This window comes from Maylandia zebra, linkage group LG14, assembly GCF_041146795.1.
Source record: "Maylandia zebra isolate NMK-2024a linkage group LG14, Mzebra_GT3a, whole genome shotgun sequence".
Lineage (NCBI taxonomy): Eukaryota > Metazoa > Chordata > Actinopteri > Cichliformes > Cichlidae > Maylandia > Maylandia zebra.
The window spans coordinates 30686818-30713750 of record NC_135180.1 but is presented as its reverse complement, the minus strand read 5'-3'; the positions used below and the strand labels follow the sequence as shown (position 1 = coordinate 30713750).

Sequence of the window (26933 nt, the reverse complement as noted above, 5' to 3'; positions counted from 1 at the left end):
TCACCCTGGGAACCGCAGTGGATGCAGGGTCAGACCAGATGCCAGCCACTCCCACCCGAGATGTAGAAAAGGGTGCAAGAGATGGCTGGACCCACAGCTGCCCTGACCCTAGTAGCTGGAACTAGAACAGGTGCTGGCTGGGTGACCGCTGCCTCCACCCGGAATTCAGGCACGTGGGTAAGGTTGCGCGGCGCCTCAGCCACCCTGGGAGTAGGAGATGAATCTGGAACATTAGTTTCTTGGGTTAGCATGGCAGCAATGCATGAAACAGTCCTTGAGTTTATTAAGTCTTTAACACAAGTCATGCAGTCTTCATTCACTCTTTCTAAGGGGCAGAGCACAGTTCCTTCTGACTCACATGACTCTGTCCGTGCTTCAGCCTCTGAGGAAGACAGTCCAGCTACAAAAACAACACTCACATCTTTGCCCAAAGAAGGATTATTTATAAAGTCACGCCCAGTACCAGCCTCTAGGGCGGCAGGCTTGTCCCCCCGAACTTTATTCTCAAGATCATAGTCTTTGAGTGCATTGTTAATGGGTCTGAAACAGGTGTTAGTCTCCTTGCTGGGAGACTCGGAATTGAGATTGAGAGCAGTGGCTGTGCTAGGGCTAAATAGTTCAAAACCATGATGCTCAACATCTTGAGAGAAACAGAAACCAGTCATTGGGGTTTCAAAATCCAAATTGCTATAAGCCACATTCATTTTCTCATTGTCAATATTCAGGATGGGTTCATGATTTGCTCATTTAACTTTTAACTCACTGAGCACAGGTACTGCTGGCAAAACATGGTCCCCAGTAAACTCAAACACAGTCTCTTCACTTTTTAGATCATGAATTGCTACTCTGGAACCACAGACACTCACCGAGATTCCAGAAGGAACAGGAGGAAGGATGCCACAGTTCTTGACAACAGGCTCGGAAACACTCACCATGGCTAGTTCATTAACAGGGGGCATGACTTGGGGACTGAACAACTCAGGTACAGAGGCACCTTTATTATGAGTGACGTGCATAGACATAAGCCTTTCCAGAGAGTGAGAATCCCCATCATTACCCACATTATGAACACCATGGATCATGGACGACTCATTAAATTTAACTGTGGAATCTAAGATGCCTGCAGGACCGCTACACTTGTCTATGGTAGCCTCTGCAACTGAATTTTGTAACCATGGCTGTGCTTTACAAAACCCACATTTTGTCCGGCTAGCTCAGAAACAGTGTCTTTATTCATGCAAACCGCGGCACACAGATAGTTGGATTCATTGCTAACATCGGTCACTTCCAAACTATGAGTCTCTCTGTGCTTTTCAAACGCTGGTAACACAGTACCATTCTTCCTCTCCTCGGTGGAAGTTTAGGATGAAGAAACACCGTCACTCACCTCCGGCTGTTGCAAGGGGTGACGACAATGCGGACGTCGTTTCCTTCCAGTAGGAACCCGTGAGCCCAACTGTGGAGCCTCCTGCGTGCTGGATGGCGTTCCTGAGGCTGGAGAGCTAGGCGCTGGTGGTGTGAGTCTCTGGCGACTCAGGGGGCCCCTGAGAGCCAGACGAGTTCCCTGGAAAAGGTGCTGATAATCGGGGTTGAGCCACGGCTCTCCCCGGAGCTCCTCCTCTAGCTGGGCACAAGCTGCTTCCTGCCGCTCATAGAGGTCGGGATCCTTGACACCCATAGTAGATCCCTCTGAACAACTAAACACAGTTCTGTCAGCTTCAGAGCACAATTCCACTATAGTTTCCGGCCCCGGCAAATCAATGCTCATCTCACTCTTCTCCACAGAAAGATCGTGAGGCACAAAAACACAGTCACTCACCGGAGTTCGCGTGGCGCCGCTTCATTCTGGTAGCAGGTGCGATGGCCGCTGATGCCACCAAAGCAGAGGGTGACGTGGTGGCAATCTCATCTTCTGCCCACATCCTCGCTAAAGATGAGGCAGGGGAAGTGAAGTCTGAGCGGGGAGGTGAGGGCGAGCAGCCGGTCCAAGGCGAAGCAACAGGTGAGCGCTCCCTGTCGGGAAGGAGCCAGGGCTTCCAATGGAGCTCTTCCTCCCGATAAGCCCGTAACACCTGCTGCTGCTCTTCCTCACCAAAGTCTATGGCTTCCGTCGTCTCCGTGCGCCGCACCCTGCGGCTAGACTGTGGTGAAGACGCGGAAGCACGAGCGGATGGTGTGTCGGTGGTGAACCTCACCGTTCCGACCCTGAGTGATTCTGGCTCACGAAGCAGCGGGGAAACAGCACAACAGCAGGGCTCAGGCGGCGCAGTACGCACAGTGGGCAGCTGCTGCGGCGGACGGAGTTGACGAGAAAGTCAATGATCAGTGGATGTAGTGCCCCCCATAACCAGGGAAATACAGATGCGCATACCCCTACTTGGCAAGCTAACTCTTCTCATTCCTCCCCTCCTGAACACTGCAACCATTTACTACATAGCGACTCCACCGTCTGGATGATCTCCCTCTCTTGTGTCGCTGGGTCCGGCATGGTCAGGTCGTACTGTCATGGTTTGTGGAGACAAACCTTGCGGAGATGTGTGTGGTTGACCTAGGTGCGAACACAAGTGAGGATATGGGAGTGAACTTAAACAAAAGCGAGCCTTTTATTGTAGCTGATGATCACCAAAGAACCAAACGAGAATGAGGGCCGCAGAAGAGCAATAACTAAACAGAAACCTAAACTGGGAACAAACTATGAAAGCTAACTATGGCAATGGCTGTGACTCTGACTATGGCGAGAAAAACAGACGACCTGACGACAAACAAAAGAAGACTGAGGACTTAATACACACATGAGGTGATCAGGGGAAGTGGAGACACATGAGAACACAGCTGACTAGAATGAAACATAATGACAATACAGGGGAGAGTAACACTAACTACAATGAACAAAGAACACCAGACTCTTCCAAAATAACACAGGAAACATGTGAAGGAGACATGACAATAAAAACTTGATAACATAAGACATGCAGTCAAAACAGCCTCACAGACAAAGGGTGAGGGAAACGTAAATACAGGGGAAGAAAATACAAGAGGAATCGAAATTGACAAATGAGCTTAGGTAATCTAATGAACTTGAAAATAAACCATAAACATCAAACATTACCTAAAACTTAAAATGCTGGGTCAAAGACCCAGGATCGTGACACAGTGTGCTTTAAGGTAGGAGCCAAAAAGGGTGTAGTTTGTGTGTGTGAGTACCCGTGTGTACACCTGTGAGCATGAACGTGCTTGTTTTTAAAAGGTTCCTTCATGTAATGATCTGTTAGAGGGTGTGGGGAGCCACAGCCCCGTCCTCCAGGGCATGAAGCAGGTATGGAGGAGATCAAAACTCCAGACATCCAGAGGCCCTCAGAACACAAGACACAGAAGGGCAGCCGCGCCACTATCCCAGAAAGAGCTGAGGAGAGTCCCAGATGAGGGGTCACTCAGCAGCCGCGGAGCATAAGCCATGGGGCGTTGCAGTGACTTGCGCGGGAGCTCCGCCGGCAGCCAGCTGCGCCACAGTGACCGAGCCCCAGGCTGAGAGGCCGAGGGCACCCCACCCCCGAAGTGGCCCGAGCGAGCCCCAGGCTCCAGGCCCCGATAAGCAGTCACCAAGGAGTGAGCCGGTGTATACCTGGACGCCCATCCCCGGACACAAAGAACCACCAACGCACCGATGTCTGAGGGCGTCTGCCACTTGCAGGGGAAGTGGTGGGTGGAGATAGGCCTCCATACCTTGGAGGGCCTGAGATGTCCCCAGAGAGGTGGCGTCTGATACCCGACCTGACATATGAACACAGACATACAGGCACACACAGATACAAACATCCATTCCCACCCTCATGCTCTCATATGCAATTACTCAACACTCTGCTGGCTAAGGGTAAACGTAAATTCAGTAAAATCATAACTCACATCGGCAGTAATGACACCCGGTTATGCCAATCGGAGGTCACTAAAATCAATATTGAATCGGTGTGCAACATTGCCAAAACAATGTCGGACTCTGTAGTTTTCTCTGGTCCCCTCCCCAATCAAACCAGGAGTGACATGCTTAGCCGCATGTTCTCCTTAAATTGCTGGCTGTCTGAGTGGTGTCCAAAAAATGATGTGGGCTTCATAGATAATTGGCAAACCTTCTGGAGGAAACCTGGTCTTGTTAGGAGAGACGGCATCCATCCCACTTTGGATGGAGCAGCTCTCATTTCTAGAAATATGGACAAATTTATTAAACCCCCCAAAATATGACTATCCAGAGTTTGGACCAGGAAGCAGAGTTGCAGTCTTACACGCCTCTCTGCAGCTTCTCTCCTCCTGCTACCCCCCAAAAAACCCATCTCCATAGAGACTGTGTCAGCTCCCAAAAAGACAAAAAATAAACTAAAAACCAGCAACAAAAAACTTAAACATAAACAATTACAAAGAAAGAAAAATACAGTATCCACATCTGAACCAAAGAGTAAAACAGTGAAATGTGGATTATTAAATATTAGGTCTCTCTCCTCCAAGTCTCTGTTAGTACATGACTTAATAATTGATCCACAAATCGATTTACTCTGCCTTACAGAAACCTGGTTGCAGCAGGATGATTATGTTAGTTTAAATGAATCATCACCCCCGAGTCATTCTAACTACCAGAAATCTTGAAGCACAGGCCGAGGGGGCGGTGTGGCAGCAATTTTTCACACCAGCCTATTAATCAACGAAAAACCAAGACAGACTTTTAATTCATTTGAAAGCCCGATGCTTAGCCTTGTTCACCCCAGCTGTAAAACTCAGAAACCAGTCTTGCTTGTTATCATCTATCGTCCACCTGGGCCTTACACAGAGTTTCTGTCTGATTTCTCAGACTTTATATCTAATTTAGTTCTGAGCTCAGGTAAAATAATTATTGTGGGTGATTTTAACATCCATGTAGATGCTAAAAATGACAGCCTCAACATGGCATTTAATCTGTTATTAGACTCAATTGGCTTCTCTCAAAATGTAAAAGAACCCACCCACCACTTTAATCACACTCTAGATCTTGTTTTAACATATGGCATAGAAACTGAACATTTAACAGTGTTTCCTGAAAACCCTCTCCTGTCTGATCATTTCCTGATAACATTTACATTTACAATAATTGATTACACAGCAGTGGAGAGTAGACTTTATCAAAGTAGATGTCTTTCTGAAAGTGCTGTAACTAAGTTTAAGAATATAATCCACCCACTGTTATCATCTTCAATGCCCTGTACCAACATAGAGCAGAGCAGCTACCTGAATACTACTCCAACAGAGGTCGATTATCTTGTTAATAATTTTACCTCCTCACTACGTACGGTACGACTCTGGATACTGTAGCTCCAGTGAAAACTAAGGTCTCAAATCAGAAGTACCCGACTCTATGGTATAATTCTCTAAGTCTCTAAAGCAGATGACTCGTAAGCTGGAGAGGAAATAGCGTGTCACAAATTTAGAGGATCATCATTTAGCCTGGAGAAATAGTTTGTTGCTTTACAAGAAAGCCCTCCGCAAAGCCAGAACATCCTATTATTCGTCACTGATTGAAGAAAATAAGAACAACCTCAGGTTTCTCTTCAGCACTGTAGGCTGACAAAAAGTCAGAGCTCTTTTGAGCCAACCATCCCTTTAACGTTAACTAGTAATGACTTCATGAACTTCTTCACAAATAAAATTTTTATCATTAGAGAAAAAATTACCAGTAATCATCCCACAGATGCAATATTATCTACAGCTACTCTTAGTACCATTGATGTTAAGTTAGACTCTTTTTCTCCAATATGTCATTCTGAGTTAACTTCAATAATTACTTCCTCCAAACCATCAACGTGTCTTTTAGACCCCATTCCTACAAAACTGCTCAAAGAAGTCCTGCCATTAATTAATTCTTTGATCTTAAATATGATCAACCTATCTCTAATAATCGGCTATGTACCACAGGCCTTCAAGCTGGCTGTAGTTAAACTTTTACTCAAAAAGCCATCTCTAGACCCAGCAGTCTTAGCTAATTATAGGCCAATCTCCAACCTTCCTTTCATATCAAAAATCCTTGAAAGAGTAGTTGTCAAACAGCTAACAGATCATCTGCAGAGGAATGGTTTATTTGAAGAGTTTCAGTCAGGTTTCAGAGCTCATCACAGCACAGAAACAGCTTTAGTGAAGGTTACAAATGATCTTCTTATGGCCTCTGACAGTGGACTCATCTCTGTGCTTGTTCTGCTAGACCTTAACTTCGATACTGTTGACCATAATATCCTATTAGAGCGATCAGAACACGCTGTAGGTATTACAGGTACTGTGCTGCAGTGGTTTGTATCATATCTATCGAATAGACTCCAATTTGTGCATGTAAATGGGGAGTCCTCTTCACACACTGAGGTTAATTATGGAGTTCCACAGGGTTCAGTGCTAGGACCAATTCTGTTTACATTATACATGCTTCCCTTAGGCAGCATCATTAGAAGACATAGCATACATTTTCACTGCTATGCTGATAACACCCAGCTCTATCTGTCCATGAAGCCAGATAACACACACCAATTAGTTAAACTGCAGGACTGTCTTAAAGACATAAAGACCTGGATGGCCGCTAACTTTCTGCTTCTTAATTCAGATAAAACTGAGGTTATTGTACTCGGCCCTGAAAATCTTAGAAATATGGTATCTAACCAGATTCTTACTCTGGATGGCATTACCTTGGCCTCCAGTAACGCTGTGAGGAACCTTGGAGTCATTTTTGACCAGGACATGTCCTTCAACGCACATATTAAACAAATATGTAAGTCTGCGTTCTTCCATTTGCGCAACCTCTCTAAAATTAGAAATATCCTGTCTCAGAGTGATGCTGAAAAACTAGTTCATGCATTTATTACTTCCAGGCTGGACTACTGTAATTCATTATTATCAGGATGTCCAAAAAACTCGCTGAAAAGCCTTCAGTTAATCCAAAATGCTGCAGCAAGAGTACTGACAGGGACTAGAAAGAGAGAGCATATTTCTCCTGTTTTGGCTTCCCTTCATTGGCTTCCTGTTAAATCCAGAATTGAATTCAAAATCCTGCTCCTCACATACAAGGTCTTAAATAATCAGGCCCCATCCTATCCTAATGACCTTGTAGTACCATGTCACCCTATTAGAGCACTTCGCTCTCGCACTGCAGGCTTACTTGTTGTTCCTAGAGTATTTAAAAGTAGAATGGGAGGGAGAGCCTTCAGTTTTCAGGCCCCTCTTCTGTGGAACCAGCTTCCAGTTTGGATTCGGGAGACAGACACTATCTCTACTTTTAAGATTAGGCTTAAAACTTTCCTTTTTGCTGAAGCATATAGTTAGGGCTGGATCAGGTGACCCTGAATCCTCCCTTAGTTATGCTGCAATAGACGTAGGCTGCTGGGGGATTCCCATGATGCATTGAGTTTTTCCTTTCCAGTCACCTTTCTCACTCACTTTGTATTAATAGACCTCTCTGCATTGAATCATATCTGTTATTAACCTCTGTCTCTCTTCCACAGCATGTCTTTTATCCTGTCTTCCTTCTTTCACCCCAACCGGTCGCAGCAGATGGCTGCCCCTCCCTGAGCCTGGTTCTGCAGGAGGTTTCTTCCTGTTAAAAGGGAGTTTTTCCTTCCCACTGTCGCCAAAGTGCTTGCTCATAGGGGGTCATATGATTGTTGGGTTTTTCTCTGTATTTATGAAGCGCCTTGAGGCGACTTTTGTTGTGATTTGGCGCTATATAAATAAAATTGAATTGAATTGAATTGAGCCTCCTAGGGCAAAGCAGTCCTTTTAGAAGCAGCATGGTAACAAGTGGTAATGGGATAGTCCAGAATGTCATCACATACAGTCTTTGGGTTAGATTTATGGCGAACGGTCTCTGGTTTATGGTGAGGTGAAAGAAAAAAGTCCATTTTGGTCACCGACTGATACTGCTGCTCCAAACGGGAAGAGCAATGGCAGCGTGAGCTGTAAGAAGTAAGAAGCACAAAGTCCTATTTATTGTCCTATTTATTGATAGCAATGATGTCATTGAAAATAAAAGCTTCTTTTTTGTGTTTGTTGTATAGACTTTAGAATGCATGAAATATAAGAAAAATAAATGGCTTATGCAATGATGAAGAGCGGATTGAGATGTCCTGATTCTGCATGAGCTATCTATTGTAAGCTATTGAAATTACAGAATAGGTATCACCAGACAATGTTCAGTTGTTTATATGAAAACTGTGCAACCTTAAATGGTGACCGCCCATAAGTAAAACTTGCCATATTTGAAAATGAAAATGTTTGTACTTTTTTTATACACATTTCTTTTCATATTTTCATATGAAAATTCATATTTCTCCTTTTGGCAACTTTCATTTTGTTACCTGTTCCTACCCCAGCTGAGTTTGTTATTTAAGAAACATTTTTATCTGAGCTGGTCAAAGTAGTTGAATCAATAAAAAGATCCCATTTCTCTTCACATTTTATCTTTATCTTTGTTTAAAAATTCCCTTCAGTCCATGTGTGCTCACTATAATAATTCTCGCACTGTTATCTGGTCAATTCCCTACTGTTTTAAGAATGTTGTCATTCACCCACTTATAAAAAACAAAACAAAACAAACATTTAAAACAACTAAACAAAACAATTTAACCCTTTAAGACCTACCATAGAACCAAGTTCGCCAGAGCTTATATTATATTTTTACATGCTGTGGAGCCATTTTTGGGAGCATTTCAAGTTGCTATACATCAATACAACCATTATAGCCCAAACTTTAATAATATGTCTGCATTAGGTGCATAGTAATTACATAAATTGCAAAAAAGTGCAATAAACTACAAAAAAATTGAAAATCGTTTTGGTTTTTTTAACATATATTTCTAGTTAGAGAAATTTAAGAGGCTTATCCCTCAAAACTGTAAATACAAAAAAGTTACACAAACTAGTTTCCCACCACAGGAAATTTATTTTGAGTGTCTTCATAGTTTTATTTTTGAAATACACCAATTTTTATATACTGCAGGAAAAACGAAAATAAATATTATAGTACAAATTTGCAAAATAACAGCATATGCATCAAAATAAACTATTTCCAGCAGTGCAATATGAGTCTTAAGCATCCCAGAAACGACACAGAAAGTCATAAAGTCAAACATAACTTTTTAAAACACATAACAAGTAAAACACAAGCTCATAAGGCCCCGATCGTAAAAAACTACATTTCCGCAAAATGACGTCACTTCCGGTTTCGGGCAGGTCATGCGGTCATGTGATAGTTCGCGCTGATGGACATAGGAAGTGTTACAAACAGCTGATGGATCCGCGAAGCGTGTTTCTGGAATATCATGTTTTTGTTGCTGCAAGTGATTTTTATGCAGTTTTTGCAAAGCTATATGTGGAAGGAAACTGTGACCTAGGACAAGCTGATGGCATAAGATGTAAGTACAACTCCTCCAGTTTCATATGCAAAAAAAATTATTGCGCTAGCTTACTTGGTTTCAGAGCTACCGGGATTTAAAAATAGTTACGCAAAACAGAGCGTGCCCGCTCCGATCGGCTGTAAAGGGTTAACCTTTTCTTCTCAGGCATTCCAGAATTTAATGACAAACATTATTTTGGTTCAAAACAACACAGTAATTACTTCATAAATTGTTAGTGTCAAACAGTGTCGCTCACAAACAACAACAAATAATCATGATAAAGAATAAATGAGAGAAATTGCCTGTTCACTACTTGAATCGTAAGCTCTTTGAGCCGTCAGTGCATTTAATCCAAAACTCAAATGTGCCACAGTGAATTGGAACATTTTGTCTTTCAAAATTTTGTTGTGTAAGAAAATAATCTTCAATCTACTTTTTAAATATGACTGTAAGTGTAATGATTTACAGGTTGATTCTTCTCACATAAATAGGACTCAAAAGTTCACAAATCTGACCAGGACAAAGTTTAAAAAATGCATATGAATATTCCAACATTTCTGCCCATTTTAAAAGTAAGTGTACTCACAGTTCACAAGACTCTAGCTGTGTTAGCCTTTCTAAGTATCTTAAAAATCTTATTTTTAATTTCCTTTGTCCTAAGACAATACACAAAAGGATTTACAAGAGATGGACCGAGGATGGTGCCAATTAATAAACCTTGGCGTTCTTCAAGAGTTAATACCACACCAAACCTGGTCAAAATAGCAAGGATAAAAATGGGACAGTATAAACATATTACACAAATCAGGTGACTCACAAGAGTGCTTCCCATTTTCATTCTGTCATTATTTGATGATAATTTCACAAAAAACAAGATCCCACAGTATGAAAGACAAATGAAAACGAATGTGAAAAATAACAGAAAAAATAACCTACTGGCACCTTGATTGAAATATTTCTCTGGGTCAACACAAGTGGTTCGTAATACAGCAGCAGCGTCACAGAAAGTGTACCTAAGCCTCAAGGTGCAGTGAGGGAGAGGGACAACTATTGCAGGTGAAGCAGCCACAAAACCAGAGGCAACAATCCACAGAATGTATGTAAGTACCATTATACGTGTATTTGTTAAATAACTATGGTACCGAAGAGGATAAATTATAGCTATTAATCGATCAAATGCCATAATTGTTAAAGAAAACATCTCCATTGTTGATCCCAGCTGGAAAACACACATTTGAATTAAACACTCCACATATGATATGGTATTAAAACCAGCAAGAAGAACCCCGATCATTGTTGGAGTGGCACTAGAGGTATACAGTATGTCAACAACGGCAAGATTGCAAATCAGAAGATACATTGGTTTATGTAACTGCTTGTCAGAAACAATGAAGATGATATTGACCAAACTGCCAGTAACAGCTAGTAAATAAGTTATCAGCATAACCACACCAACTGCTACAGGCCTTTTGACTGTGTCAAACCCACCTATAATAAAATGTGTTAGTTTGGTTGACGCATTCTGTAAAGACATATTAAAAAAATTAAATTACAATAAGTTTCAAATTGGAATTGATAAAGTAAAAAGACAAAAATAAAAAACACCTCTCAAAGCAAAAGGTGGTTAAAGATATTTCAAATCTTTAGCAGCAGTAGACAGTGATTATAAAAAAATAATAGCCCAGCTAAACAGACAGTTTGGCTTTGATGACAAAGCACCTGTGCTTTCGCATTTTAAGCCTCATAAGAACCGTACATTCTCACTCTGCACTTCCGTCATCCAGTGACACTGCATTGTGGCATAGACAATTTTCTATTTACATATCCCCAGAGATTGCAGAACCATGCTCCCATCCACCCAAAGGTAAGATGAGGATGGCTGGATACTTTAATTTACTTTTACTTTGGCTCTTTAGAGTTGCTATAACACAGAAGCTATCACCATAAGGAAATTGCACCTTTGAAAATATTAACTTAACTAATGGTAATTATTAAAACTGACAGTAGATCCATCACAGATGAAGCAACGACAAAATAACAAATAGTTTTGTACTTGATTAAGATTAACTACATTCTATGTAGTATTTTAATAGTTCGTTTAAAGAAAATTTCACATATACAAAGGCGCCGGTTTAGCTCACTGGGATAAGCTGGCTGAGAGAAGCCGCCCGGGTTCGAATCAAAGCTTTGGCCCTTTTCAAATTCAGAGATTCTGATTTTTATTCTGATTGATCTCTCTACTAGATTCTGAGATAAATTCTGAGATAAATTGCAACCATAAAAACACATAACATTCAGATTCAGTGTACAAAAGCTTGTAAACACAAGACACATTTGAATAGTTTGGTAAGGATGGAGTCAAGTAAACAGGTGGGAAACTAATTAATGACTTCTGCCAGATACACTGTGCAATATTTGCAATATTTGTTTTTTGTTTTGTCTTTGTTTTCTTATATTCGACTGTGCAATAATCACTGTGCAATATACTCACTCAAATGAGCAATCCTATTTATCCATATTGTATATTCTGTATCTATATATGTGTATATGTGTATATATGGTGTATTTATGCTTATATCCTTACTCTCATTCCGCTTAATGTATCTGTAACATGCAACTTCTTTCGGTGCTTTGCTACTGGAAACTGAATTTCCCGGAGGAACCCACCCGAGGGATTAATAAAGTTTCATCTAATCTAATCTAATCTAATCTAGATCTTCATGATTTACACGTGAGAATATGAAAATCAGGCATATGTAACTGATCAGAATGTAAGACAATGCTAAATAAATTCATTTCAGACACTAAGATATTATCTCTATAGAAACTTTGTTCTTGTAGAAAGAAGAATTCCTTATATTTATTAGCTGTAACAAATTAAGTTGTTACGGTTTTGGAGGGATTACGCCTCTGTCAGTGCGCCCCAGGGCGGCTGTGGCTATATTGTAGCTTGCCATCACCAGTGTGTGAATGTGTGTGTGAATGGGTGAATGACTGAAAGTATTGTAAAGCGCTTCGGGGTCCTTAGGGACTAAGAAAAGCGCTATACAAATACAGGACATTTACCATTACAAACTGTATCATCCATCCTTGATCTCTGACCCAGGGTTTATGTTTTGGACAGTGTGAATCTGGTAAAAATTATATTCTAAGTTTGGTTAGAACCTGCAACCCCCCCTGGCTTCTGCTCGGCAACTGCTGAGTGACCCCTCATCTGGGACTCTCCTCAGCTCTTTCTGGGATGGTGGCGCGGCTGCCCCTCTGTTGGTCTTCCTTGGTCTCCTGTGTTCTGGGGGCCTCTGGATGTCTGGAGTTTTGATCTCCTCCATACCTGCTTCATACCCTGGAGGACGGGGCTGTGGCTCCCCACACCCTCTAGCAGATCATTACATGAAGGAACCTTTTAATACAAGCGCGCTCATGCTCACAGGTGTACACACGGGTGCTCACACACACAAACTACACCCTTTTTGGCTCCTACCTCAAAGCACACTGTGCGCTGTCGATCTTACGTGCTGCACAATAATGTTTAACACTTAGTATTTACTATTATATTCCCATAGATCATCGTGATGTTGTTTATCCCTTGTTAAATGCTTGTTTTCTTTTTTCTTTCTCAACAGGTGATCCAGGTGATTGATATGTGTATTTTTTGTCTGCTTATTTTGTTGGTTTTTGTTTTTTGCCCTTTATCCCCGTCCCTCTTCCCCACTGTTTTTCTTTCCCTCTTTCTTTCTCCCCTTTCTTTTCCCCAGTCAAATCTGTCCCGTATTTAGCAAGTGAAAATAAAATAAAAGTCCTACACTGAAAAAAATGTTTTGTTCAATTTACTAAATTTTTTTATGACAAGTGGTTGCACGAAATAAATTTGTTTGAATCCAGAAATATTTTTTAAGTACACTGAATTTAATTTAAGCGAGTAAAACCAACATATATTTTTAAGCTACTTTAACTTAACTGTTGTGGATACGTCTTAGTCAAATATTATTAGTAAGTCCAACTAAGGTCGTGTTAAATGTACCAGAATAATTTGTTTCCTTTACACTTATGTCCCAAACTTCTATTCAAATCAATCAAATTGTTAATTTCTCTCTATTTCAATTAAGTTAAGTTTACTTAAAAAATATTGCTTACCCTGATTTGTAGTTTTTAAAAACGTCAATAATGAAAACTACAACATTCTTTCACATCATTTATTAATGCAAAATTTGTTGCAAACAGAATAAGAATCCACATCTCTAAGGGAAATTGCTGCAATTTGTATAATACAAATTACAAAACTTTTGCCTATGAACTAGTAGCTTTGAAAAGCTGTATTCAAACAAAACAGAAACAACAGACAAGAGAAATGTTAACAAATGTTTCTCTTCCTCTAAAAAAGAAAAAAACAAACAAACTCCTTACATAAAAGAATAAAACACTACCAGCAGTATAATGTATCACAATTAGAAACTGATGCATCCACAAACTAACCAGTTTCAGACTTGCTGTTCTGCGATCCATATTTAGAAATTGCATTTTAATAAGGTAATTAGACTTAAAATTAAACTTGTGTTTTCCTTACTGCTTATTGACCACTGTCTTTCCAGTCTAGTCCTTCCTTGAAGATTCTGAATGTTTTACATATTTTCTGACCTAACATACTCGCTTCAAAACAATTAATAGTCTTTAAAGTGTTACCAGTGTGCTGCAGTGTGGTAATCATGAATGTTTTTTTTTTGTTTTTTTTATCCGGTTGAGTTAACACTGATTATACGCAGGGCAGCAGCTATAACTGAATAATTACAAAGTTGCTCTTCAAGCTACTCAAATGTACCACACGTGAAACATTCATTATTGAAAGTTAAAATGTTCAATCGAAACATAACACAGAACAAATGATGGTTGTACAAGAGTTTCACTCCTATTCACAAGAGCACCAGTCATTGGTAATTTACATAACAGCATTCTCTTGATGTGTTATTTTAGAAATCTTCCTATCCAGTAGCAATTTTGCTCTTCAGCCCAAAGACTTTGGGGGAGAGCTTTTCACCATCGAATCCCATCAACACTTTCTAAATGAATTCATAATAGTCCTTCAATTCCTTGGGGAAGGCTAGGTTTAGTGCATAGATTACTCCAAGCATCAATGCACAAGCTTGGGCCAGAGATCCAATGTTGTCCATGACTATCTCCCCTTCAACAAATATTCCAATGTCATCATAATGTCCATTTTGTCCATCCTCCCTGTTGATGACATAAATGCCCATGGTGTGCTTCTTCAGGTCTCTCTGGATATCATCTCCTTCAATGTCCTAAACATTTAATAAAAAGGTAAAAGAAAAAACAATTAACTCTACAATTAAATTCCAATCTAGTCATTTGTGTGTGTGTGTGTGTGTGTGTGTGTGTGTGTGTGTGTGTGTGTGTAATACACACACACACAGATATCTATCTAAAAAGTGTGTGTATAGATGACTTGCTTACAATGACTTAAATGACTTACAAAGAACTCCCGAATAAGGCTTCCGTCCTCTTCACCAAGGTAGAGGCAAAGTGCCCTGAGAACTGCTTCCCTTTTCACTTTAACATCACTTTCAGCCTGTTTAAAGAGAGTTGCTGATTAAACCAATTTGGAAAAAAGAACAATGTCTGACATTCGCAATAAGTAAATTTTTATCATATGTCAGTTCAAACATAGTAAATAAAATTTATATATGAAATTTCAAAATTTAAATTGCTTGGCTGGTCACCTAAAACGGCTTATTGGACTCACCAGTGACCTGCCACTTAAGACAAAAGAAATCCAAATAGAATTTGCAATATTCAGATTTACCTCTTGCATGATCTGCAAGTGGTGGGCAAGTTTCTGCCCAGAAACACCGCCCTTCTTCTGGAAAACTGTCATCAACTGAGGTGTAATTCTGTCTAACTGTGCCGCGAAGGTCATCTCCAGTTGAAGTGTTGTAATACACTGGAATTCAGCATTTACCTGTATCACACACACACACACACAGAAAAAAAGAAGACTGGTGCTTAATCATTGGTATGATTATTTTGTTATTTCTTCATTAAATGCTACAATGCAATTGCCATCACTTCATAAAGCATGATTATCATATGGGTTAGTATACAGTGCATGAAGGATGTTACTACTGTTAATCAAAGAAGAAATGAATGGCATCAGTCCATTTAACGGGTTTAAAGGGTTTTAAAAAGCAGATATTTGTCTGTTTCAGGTGGTTGGCAACACATTTTCCTGTGCTCTTTGTCCACTGGTGGGAGTGTCTCACCTGTGAGGTCAGCGGGGCAGAACTCTGCCATCAGCAACAGAGAGCAGAGAAAATTTAGATGTGCAACTAAAAACATGCTTGCCATGTAAGCCCCAAACATCTCTGAAATTGCTCTGCAAACTTCAGAGTACTTATACTTCAGGAGTCCTGTGGGTACCGTAAAGACTCATGTATGCAAACAAACCACATTTTTTTTTGCAATCTGATCCTTTTTCTCTTGGCTGTTTCCTTCAGGGATCACCACAGTGAATGATCCACCTCCATCTAACCCTATGCTCTGCATCCTCTTAACTCACAAGAACTAAATTCCTGTTTTTCATTTCACTTTCGCAAGTTTTTTTTTTCTTTTGTCCTGGATAAAAGAAATTTAATCATATATATTAATTGATATTAATTAATATCAATATTAATAATCACAAGAACCCTTAAGATGAGATAGATAAACTTGTCCCTGCAATACTGTGACAAATACTGTTGTGATAAATATGTAAGGAATTTGCATGTACTTACCAAAATAACACCATCTTCTTGAATAAACAGTAACACATAAGGGGAAGAAAATCTGCCAGAAAAGGAAGACAAATAAAAAAAATAAACTTTAGAAAGACAAACAATTACCGTTTCCAAGCCATTAGTGCATTACTTCATGATACTCCCTTGTAACAAAACAAATCTTACTTGTGCCTCTGTGCAAACTACAGATGGCACGATACCACTTTTTTATGTCCAATACCGATATCATAAATTTGATTATCTGCCGATTCCGATATGAATCCGATATAGTGTATTTTATAATAAATAAAACTGTTTTTATAAATATTTTGCTGCATTTTGTATAAGTTCATACTCAGTTTTAAAAACAAAACATTCAAGCTATTCTGTTATACCTGTATGCAAAAAATACACTGCACCCAAAATATTTTATACTTCAGCAATACTGATCAACCTAAAAAAACTTACACCATCCTCCTTATTCAGGTATTCTAAACAGTACATAGAAATATTAAACTAACTAATAGGACTGCCAACTCCCAGCAAAAATATTAGGAAACCACCCCGCACCCTTCGCCTGATAATGCTTAATTGACGTAATCTACTTTAATGCACAGAAATCAATTATTTTTCTATAATAATTTGATTCAACATTTTTCTTCAATACAGTTGCAGGCAGCGTACCTTCCCAAAGGAAAAAGTGCTATATGTACTACTATTACTAGGGCATATATTAGACTTAATATTTACTACATACAATAATGGATCTCTATACATTTAACCAGATCACCACTTTGGTAGTAAGATTTAGAATAATTATTTATTAAAAGCTAGACATTTTAAATGAGAATAAGAAAGAAATTATGTCTTTGTGTCTCCCTTTCCCTGTTAATGCCCTACCTGGCCCCCTGGCAAAACTTTGCTAGATCCGCCCCTGCACAGTTACCAGATGTCAGCTACATAGAAAAGGATCCTGGTGTTATTTGTCTCTCATAAACAGTTCATAACTTCCCTTCAACTCATTCATGTGACCTAAAATGTAAACCTGTTTCTTCATTACCTGTTCAGCTCTAATGATTCAGTAAAAACTTCTCCTGGTTTCACCTTCATGTTTCCTTCTCACCACATATCCAAACTATCATGACCAGCAGCTATTACGGCTGTGGCTCCAGAAAACATAAGCGGATACTAGAAGTAATATTAAAAAAATTCTAGCAACAGCTTATCAAGCTTAAACGTGCTGCTGTTGTTTATCTGCCGTTTTCCTCTTTCTAGCGCAAACTGGGTGACTAACAAATGAGAGAGACTAGCGACAGAAAAGCCGATCACCTGATAATCGATCAGTTTCATGATTGAAGTAGCAACAGGAGAGGGAGGGGGGAGAATGAGGGAAGAAGTTTTAGCTGTTCAGCATGAAGACACCGAATAACTCCAGCTTTGTGTCTTTTTTCATTCTAGCTGAAGTATAAAACAAATCGCTTCCTTTCCCCCTCAATACAAAACTCCGACAGCCAGTCCAGCTGTGGCTCCATACATCCCCATACGGTAAAAAAATACATTTTTCCTGGCCAAAATATATTTCAAATATATGGTAAATATATTTTGTATTTGTGATGCTCCAAAAAAATATATTTTTGAAATTGAAAATATATTTCTTTCAAACCAAAATACATTTCAAAACATATTTTAGGGTGAAGAAAATACATTTCCAACCTTACAGTAGAATGTATATCAAAGTATCCTTTATTTAAAATTTATTTAGTGCAATAATGATGATAATGATAACAATACTAAAAGTAACATGTTTTATGCACATCTGCAAAAAACAGTTGGATTCAAACAAAACAGAGTCAAAGGTCTATCACGAATTAGGTTGTTTATTCATTTGCTTACAGTATTTCACATTACACAATATCTCACTATAATGTAGCGTTCATTGACTTTGAAATTATCTGTCAGTGATACAGTAAACAAGATACAACAACTGCTATGTACACTTTAGTTTTTGACAATATATACAATTTAGTACTTAAAGGAACACACTCCACTGTTTTGGAAATAGGCTCATTCTCCATCTCCCTCAGAGTTAAAAATGCAGCGTCTTCTTTCTAGATCCGTACGTTAATAGGGCTCTGGAGCGTGATCTTACGGGATGGGGCGTAGCCAGGATTTTTGGTCAAGGCACCATATTAGCAGGCCAAACAAATGCTTGCTGTGTGGTCGGTTGTAATGTTAGATTGCACTACCGACAAAGGAATAAGCTTGAAAACAGGCTCTCTTTTCATTGTTTCCTCACCTGGAAACATCATGAGGGAGATTATGTGTTGGATGTTACCAAAAGAAGGCGTCTAGCCTGGATAGCAGCTGCGAGACGAGCTGATATTCAGTTCTCTACCAGCCACAGATATCTGTTGGTGTGCTCCAGTATTTTCATTCAGGTAAGTTCTAAATAAGTTCATATTATTATTTATAGCCTGTTAATTTTATTTTCAATAGCACAAACTTAGAACAAACATGCAGAACTACCTTCTATTTATAGAGTTGCTAATTATTTGGCATTATTGCAACAAACCAGCCTATGAAATGAATGAAACAAATCCTGACTGGGTTCCAACACTACACATGGGGCACTACGAAATCCCTGCTTCAAACTACATGCTACATACCACCATGCCAATCAGATTACTTCTTCCATGTGAGGATAAAAAGGTGACCTTCCTGGATAAGATGGCAAAGGTTTGCTGCGTTTTGGTGAACATGTGCCCCAGTGTGATAGTAAAACCAGGGAAAAATGCTCTTGTTAAATACTTTTAAGTCTTGTGCTGTTTATGTAGTGATAAGTTTTCAAAAGAGACAGTAAATTACAGATTGCTAGTAGTGGGTGATATTATACAAATGCTGTCATGATTTTATGTGAACATTTTGTCATTTGTAAACTATACATAACATTTTTTCTACATTGTAACTGATGTGATGTTCGACAAAGTGCTTTTAATTAAAAATAGGCAAACATTTCTTTGTTTCTTTATTCAACTTTTGAACAGTGGTATTTAGTAAGTACATATTCAGTAAATGCAAAGTATTTACATGGCCCCCTAAATTAAAACATTATGGGTTATTCAGAACAGAACTATGCTTGGAAAAATATTGTCCCATCAGTTGATCCAACTCCTCCACAGTAGCAGGTGGAACTTTCCTTTTTTGAGGATGGCTTCTTTTACCTGTCACAACGAATGGTCTGTTTATGTTTTGATCAAGAACCTTTTTTTTGGGCAGCTGAAGAGGAGAAGTCTATCTTATGGCCAACCTCTGGCTGTATCTTGGTCATATTACCCAGCAAAACCCAGTATGCAGGTTCATCTGTAACAGTCCTTGTGCCACAGATCCTCACTGTTGCTTCTACATTAAACAGAAGAGCAGTGACATGGCTGCAAGTCTCCACGACTCTAGCCATACAGCTGCAGTGGGCGGCTTCAACCTTCCCTGTGATGCTCACAATGACCTGTGGCTGCAATGCTGCAATTCAGTCTTTAAGAGTGCAGGACCTAAAACACACACAGACAAAGTTCATTTAAAGACAAGAACTTTAATAAGCCAAGGCCGACACAAATGTGTTTTATTTACTTTCAAATCCATTTATCATAAATGTAACAAATAAAGTGTTTTTATGTATCCATCTATAGAACGCTGCATGTTATATTCTAAATCTGCATGTTTCTTTTTAGAAACCTATCAGCAAAAAATGAACCTAAAGTATGTAATGCAAGGATGTAATCACTTTCAAGAGGGAGAAAACATAAAGTTCGACTTTAAGTGACAACTATGGACACCTAATATGACAAGCAGATTCTGCAGGTCATTAATCAATGTATAAAACTAAAACAGAATGTATTTTTAGTGACACAGGACACAAACAAGGAAGCAAGATGTGTAATTAGGATTATTTATAATAAATATGAATTAATTAGGGCAATTTCTTTAACCATAAAGAATAACTAAATCCTTCAGGACAATGTCACATCAATGCACTGAACTCACTATGTTATCCCTCTAACAGAGCCTCTACATGTTCTCACTGTAATTTCCCCCTCACGAATGAATTTTTGCTAGCACTAATTTGAATGTTGGGGGGAATCAAACGCATTTTACTCGCAGTACTCAAGCTGACTTACCTTTGCTTGAATGACGGCGTACTCACAACGTGGAGGCTTAAAATTAGCCAAATCTTGTACCCAGTCCTTGGTGAATTGGATGTGCGCCTCCAGAGATTTATAATTGCGAAATTGGTGTGCCGTGTATGCTCTGACTCCACAGACAAGGTATGAGAGTAGATCATGCTAAGTCAATAGCGGTTTGGTCTTCAGGGTTTCTACTCCACGGCTATATTTCATACGGGTCCACATTTCAACAATCAAGTACCGTCTCTTTGCATCTGGACAGAATCTGTCTCTATACCGTCATTTTCTTTTGAGCTACGTTTCAGAATGGTTCGTAGCAATCTTGTTTTGATTCGTGACCTGCCAAGATGGTGCTGCGCTCCCACAATGCATTGCGACATTACGTCAACTCCAAAGCCCTTTGCGTGCAGGAGTGTATGCGCATGCGCATTGCCACGGTGGTTTAAAAAATAAAGATACAATGAAAAGTAATTAATAAAAATTAAATATTTAAACATTCCCACAAATGTGCAATGAACGTGCAAAAACTCTCTTTAGTAGTTGTTACTGTTTCTTTCTTTCTTCTTTTTTTTTTTTTTTGAAAAATAACGACGTCTCTGAGGCGCGAAATCTGACAGCGAGAGGAACGGCCGGATACAGGAGACGGGAAGAAACAAGCCGATTATGTTCGCGTTAATTAAGTGGTTGGAAGATGTAAAATTCTCAATTCTGCCAACTGAACATATACGAGATTTTAATGAGGATGAATAATTAGCCGGCATGGAGGAAACGGACCTTTATTTCGTGGAGTGGCGACAAGAAGCCAAGGCGGGTGGCCAGTCTAAGAAGCCTCCATCATCAAGCTAGCAGGTGCCTTTTCCCATATAATATTACTTTATTCTCGTGTATTTGGAACGGAAGCGTAGAGCTGCCACCCAGGCAAAAGAGAAATATAAGTATATCACGTTATAACGTGAAAAGTTTATCGTTCTAACAATATACTATCATGTTTGAACAACATGTTTGAACAACATTGTACGAAAAATGTACATAATTATCACGTCCGTACAATATTGTGCGAACGTGACAATTATGTATATTATAATAACGTGATATTATATTATACAAACATGAAAAGCATAATGTTAGAACAATAAACATTTCACGTCATAACGTGATACAGCTCTATTTTTCTTTTGCCTGGGTGGCAGCTCCACGCTTCCATAATTTGGTAATCAAAATATGTAACTTAATTAATTATATTGTGACGTACTTTTGCCTTTTCTTATTATTCTGCCTTCTCAATAACTATCAAAGCCTATTCACATTTAATTTGGCTTTCACAGAAATCCTACCTCTCCTTCTGGCTACAGAGTACTTACCAAGGTTAGAAACAAAGAACAGTTATGCTTTATTAATGTTCGCTAATTACAATGTTCCATATTTCCTTGCTTTTTAAGTCATTTTTAGGCTTTTTAGAGTTTTTTTTTTTTTTTTTTTTAGCAGTAATGTTTCTGCCTATTTATTTCAGCCCATGAAATCAAATGCAGATCTTCCTAATGTGAGATTTACATAAATGTAAGTAATTTTGTTTGTCATTGTCATTAATGTTGTTGCTGTTGTTGTTTTTGTGCAGTTTGCAATCATATAAACCTAGCAAGCATCAGTCAGCACAGTGACTAACCTAAACAGATTCTTGCTTTATTCACATATATTATATGTAATTATATATACCTGCACATTGTACCTAGGGTTGCAGCCACTTGGCCCCACCCCATTGTTGTGACAGCCCTGATTGTACTTATACACTGCATCTGAACAGGGAACAGTCTGCCACATTAATGTATTTTTAAGTGACTTGTTTGTAATACATGAATTTGTTTTTTACAGATGTCAAAGTCTCAACCTCATGCTGCCCTCCCCCATCCTCCTAAAGTAAGTATTTGTTGTTGTAGTTTTTTATGCGGTGTCTGTGTCACATGCTAATCATAATTATTGAAATAACTGTTTTCTAACAGATTTTCCAAAACACTAGTTATGTTTGTTGTCATTCAGACCAATACTACTGCTTAGACATTGTTTAGTGGTCATGCATGTTTGACAAGCTCGTTATGATACAAAAACAGTAGGCCTATCACAATAATCGATATATCGACTTAACACACAATACATGTACATGACCTCAATAATTGTTGATGATGTAATTTATCCGCCATTATATTTACAAAAATAAAATATAATGATAACAAAACAATAACATTAAATAACATTGTTTTCTATTTGTTAGAAAATTTACTATTTATTCAAGTTTTTAAGGTATCTAATATTTTGATTCCTAATTTCAATGATCTAAATACTTTAAGAATTAGATGTTGGTTTGTCAATTGAAAGTGTGTAGATCTTGCATTATTATGGTGTTATATTATGATTATACATTCAAAGACATAAAATGGTCTTAAAATGACAATGACATAACTTGTCGCAATTGTTTATGGGGCAATATACCGACCAACAAAAAGTCGCTATCGTAACAGGCCTTCAAAACAGACGGTTTTATGATTGATAAATTCAAAAAAATAAATACATTTAATTTCTCTGAGATTCTCTAATATTCAGTTACAGTTCACAACACAGTTACCCGTACATGCAGTATTATACTGTAAATATAAATCTCTGCATTTAGCATCCCACTAGAAGCGTCACAGTTACTGCCTCTTTTTTTTTTTTTTTTTACAAATACCTGTACTATCACTAACACATTTACTGTTTTACTTTTAGCCTGTGGATACAAATGCAGATTTCCTTAATGTAAGTTGTGCATTTTAATTACATCATGTTATTTTTATTATTATTTATTTATTTATTTTATTTTACATTCAAATATTTCAAGCTTCTTGGTTAAAGAAGCTTGATTGCTAGTAGGTAAAGAATAGTTCACCTATAATTCATATTCCCAATTAATTTCTCACCTCTGATTGAATGCCTTTGTTTGTTTTCCTTTTGACTATAACAAAACATTTTTGCTGGATATATATGGTGAATTTATATGCATAGATACAGTCGTAGTGCTTGACACATGCAAACAGCAGTAGATGTACTAAAAAGGAAATAATTACAATCATGATGTTGATTGCTGATGTCAGTATATATATTTTAGAGGAATGTTTTGTTTTTCACCCAAAATGAACTATATTGCTTCAGAAGAGATTTATTACCCTACCGGACTCTTATATATTGTTCTGTTTTTTGTTTGTTTTTGTTATTTTCAGGTTCAATGGTGCGTGTTCTTCTAATGGCCGCCTTCCCACTGGAGGTTTTGATCCACAGCAATTTAAAAGGTAATCAGCTTTGAAAGTCAGTTCAAATGGTTAGCTAATAGTACTTTAAAAAGCCTACAACTCTGTCACCAGTTTCTTTACCAAAAATTACCCATAAAAGTATCGCTCAATAGCATATATTGTAGTTCAAATGTTTAGTTGTACAAATATCAAATTTTTGGAAATCTAAAACTAGTCAAACACTCAAATGTTCATGCTTTTTATAGGAGGACAGAGCAAAACGGACATCGGCGCAGAGTGAAGAACTGCCCTTGATAAGGACACTATGACAGCCATATATAGTAAGTGAAGACTTTCTGTGTATCTAAAATTGCATACAGCACAAGTAACTTACTTTGCAACCATTAAAATAGGTTGTAAAGTAAGTTACCAATACAAATAGGTGATGATGCATTGTAGTGGTTGGTCTCAGACAAAGAAGGTCAACAGATTTATGAATGCTGGAAGGTAAGGAGAGACGACCAAACTGTAATGTGAACTGGATAGACTTCCCATCTAGGAAAAAAAAGAGGTAAAATTATGCGTAAAATATATCTGTATTAATATCTGTATCTATATAAACAGAAATATCTGTTTGCTAAATGAAGCCAGCTAACATAAATCACATTTTTATTTTAACTCTGATAAAAGTAATAGAACTGTGACTTTTGTTTGTTACAGTGGCGGTAAGGAAGGGGTTTCCCAGCGTGTCCAGAAGGGCTTTGAGGAATGCCGTGAAAGCTGGGGGAACTGAGACTGCTGGAAAAGGAAAAGAAATTACATTTTAAGTATGCTGACTTATGTTCATACAATCACACACACATATACACATACACACACATATGTGTGTGTGTGTGTGTATATATATATATATATATATATATATATATATATATATATATATACATATATATATATATATATATATATATATATATATATATATACACACACACACACATATATGTATATGTGTGTGTGTTTCTTTTAGAATGTTTGAGTATGTAATGAGAATAAACTTATAAAATGAATATCCCTTGCTTGATTGATATGCTATATGTATGTTTTAAACATCAAATAAAGATTTCTTTCAGATGTTACATGTGAATGTGTTTTCTTAGAAATATATGAAGGGTTAAATTTATATTTTTTTGAATGATTTTAAATAAATTTAAATTGTATTTTGAAATATATTTTATTAATATATTTCAAAATATACAAAAAATGGCCAAAAAATATATGTGCTAAAAAACATTTCAAAATACATAAACATATTTCAAAATGTATTTTAAAATACATTTTGAAATACATTTTGAAATATACAAAAAATGGCCAAAAAATATATGTGCTAAAATACATTTTAAATATATAAATATATTTTAAAATGTATTTTAGCACATATATTTTTTGGCCATTTTTTGTATATTTTGAAATATATTTCAAAATGTATTTTAAAATATATTTTTTTACCGTATGGGTCGGTTGTTAAGCTCAACATGAAAATACTATGCAAACATAAAGAGATGAACTTACACACTTGCTTTACTTCTCTGTGTTAGTTTTCTCTGAGATTAAATGCAGCGGTTTGGAAGCACGTAGCGAGGCTTTAAATGCTAAACCAGACTGCTGACAGGTCTTGCACTCAACAGCTCTATCAAGTGAAGCAACTTCTTTTCTGAGTTAATTTCAGTTCTGACAAACATCACTCTCAGTGCCTTTTGATCTCACATTTTTGGCAACCACTGAGTTATTCTCCTCCACAGTTTACAACCATTATTTTTTTCTGCACAAAAGACGTTGTGCAATGCCAATCCTACTTATTTCCTACTGCACCCCTGACTGTGCAGGTGCGTTCAGAAGCCCCCTCCCCCGCCCGACTATTCCTTAATGCCAATGTTGTGGCGGGAGGGACGATTTCTCAACTTAAAACCGCAGGCGACTGTACAGTGAACTTTACAGCTAACTACAGAGAAATTGCCTCGTTCCATAATTTGTTAGTACAAAGTGTGCCACAAGAACTAAGCTAAAAACATATGACATTTTAACGCATCAATACAATTACTCTTTTAATAGAGCAGTAGCTAATAGAGCACATAGCTAGCTTAAGTCAAATTCATGACAAAGTTCAGAGGTGTACAACTACTTAGACTTCTTTCTCCATGTGCACACGTCTTAAAGAGTCAACATGCTTTGACTGAGGTAAAAAAATAAAACAAAAACGACCGTAAAAGGTTTACTTACCGAAGCTAGACCACCTTTATATGAAGTTGTGCGATTAACTTGAGCCCGCTTGCAGCACACAAAGAGTCCGCTTCTTCAGTCCGCGTGCAAAATGGTGGCCTGTCCTAACGCATGCGCAAAATGGCCCAGCAGGAGGCTATGAAAAACATACTTAAGCATTTTGAGCTACATTTAATTAACTAAAATTAATTGGATTAAAATGCAGGGAATGTATTCTGGAGTTACTCGAATTATATATGTAGACAGGAATTACTCATTTGAATTGAAAAGATATACCAAAATATAATATGCTATATTTAAAAGGAGACAATATCACTTCTTTCAGTGTAGGTCACGGTTTCTTACACATATAGTGTTGCAACAACTGCACAAAAAACACTTGCAGCAACAAAAACATAATATTCCAGAAACACGCTTTGCCGATCCGATCAGCTGTTCATAATAGAGCAGGGCGATATGGCCAAAAATATTTATCACGATATATATTTGAAAATTTGCGATAACGATATAACCGACGATATAATTGATGCGAGACAAAATACAACTCCACAACATTACTAGCGCAAAAAGACAACCTTCCATTTATTTTCACTTAAACAAGAAGCTGGTTTTTATGTACATTAAAGCTTTATAAAAATGTAACAGTGCAAATGCAAATTCCTTGCTGAAAGTTTAACCAAAAGGCATTTCCAGTAGAAATGGGCTGACATATCCTGAGCATAACCATGTATAATATCCACTGAAGTTAAAAAGAGGTGCTTTGCAACATTAAACTGCAGTGTGCAGTACGCATTTTTCGGACCATAAGGTGCACAGGATTATAAGGCACATTAAGCAAAACAAAGCAGTCAGATAAATCAAACTTTATTAAACTCATTCTTCTTGCTTCCTCCACTTCTGTACCATTGATTCATTAATGTTGAATTCTCTGGCAGCTGCTCTATTCCCATGTTGCAGTATATTAATGACTAACCTCGTATTGTGGATGGATTATCTCAGTTGTTCTCCTGACTGAAGTTTGGTCCGTTTACAGCATCCTGCCATGCGATTGCATTTGTCTCT

General features: G+C 38.1%; 1 protein-coding gene and 1 long non-coding RNA gene across 3 annotated transcripts; one reads left to right on the top strand and one right to left on the bottom strand.

Moving 5' to 3' along the window:
- Positions 1 to 13755: 13755 nt before the first annotated feature.
- LOC143412490 (uncharacterized) lies at positions 13756 to 26020 on the bottom strand. The gene is made up of 5 exons (XM_076873338.1): positions 25872 to 26020; positions 16175 to 16226; positions 15208 to 15363; positions 14878 to 14973; positions 13756 to 14686 (listed from the first exon to the last, which is right to left on the bottom strand). The coding sequence occupies exons 3-5, from the start codon at positions 15319 to 15321 to the stop codon at positions 14447 to 14449; spliced, it is 450 nt and encodes a 149-aa protein (XP_076729453.1). The 5' UTR covers positions 15322 to 15363; positions 16175 to 16226; positions 25872 to 26020; the 3' UTR covers positions 13756 to 14446.
- On the top strand, positions 20863 to 24327 carry LOC112431500 (uncharacterized). Of its 2 annotated transcripts, XR_013093003.1 has the most exons (8): positions 20863 to 21183; positions 21660 to 21699; positions 21845 to 21891; positions 22204 to 22248; positions 23092 to 23121; positions 23583 to 23651; positions 23858 to 23932; positions 24312 to 24327. It is a non-coding gene; the product is annotated as an uncharacterized LOC112431500 (long non-coding RNA). The 2 variants fall into 2 exon arrangements; XR_013093002.1 differs by lacking the exon at positions 24312 to 24327 and having other exon boundaries at positions 23858 to 24107.
- Positions 26021 to 26933: the final 913 nt, after the last annotated feature.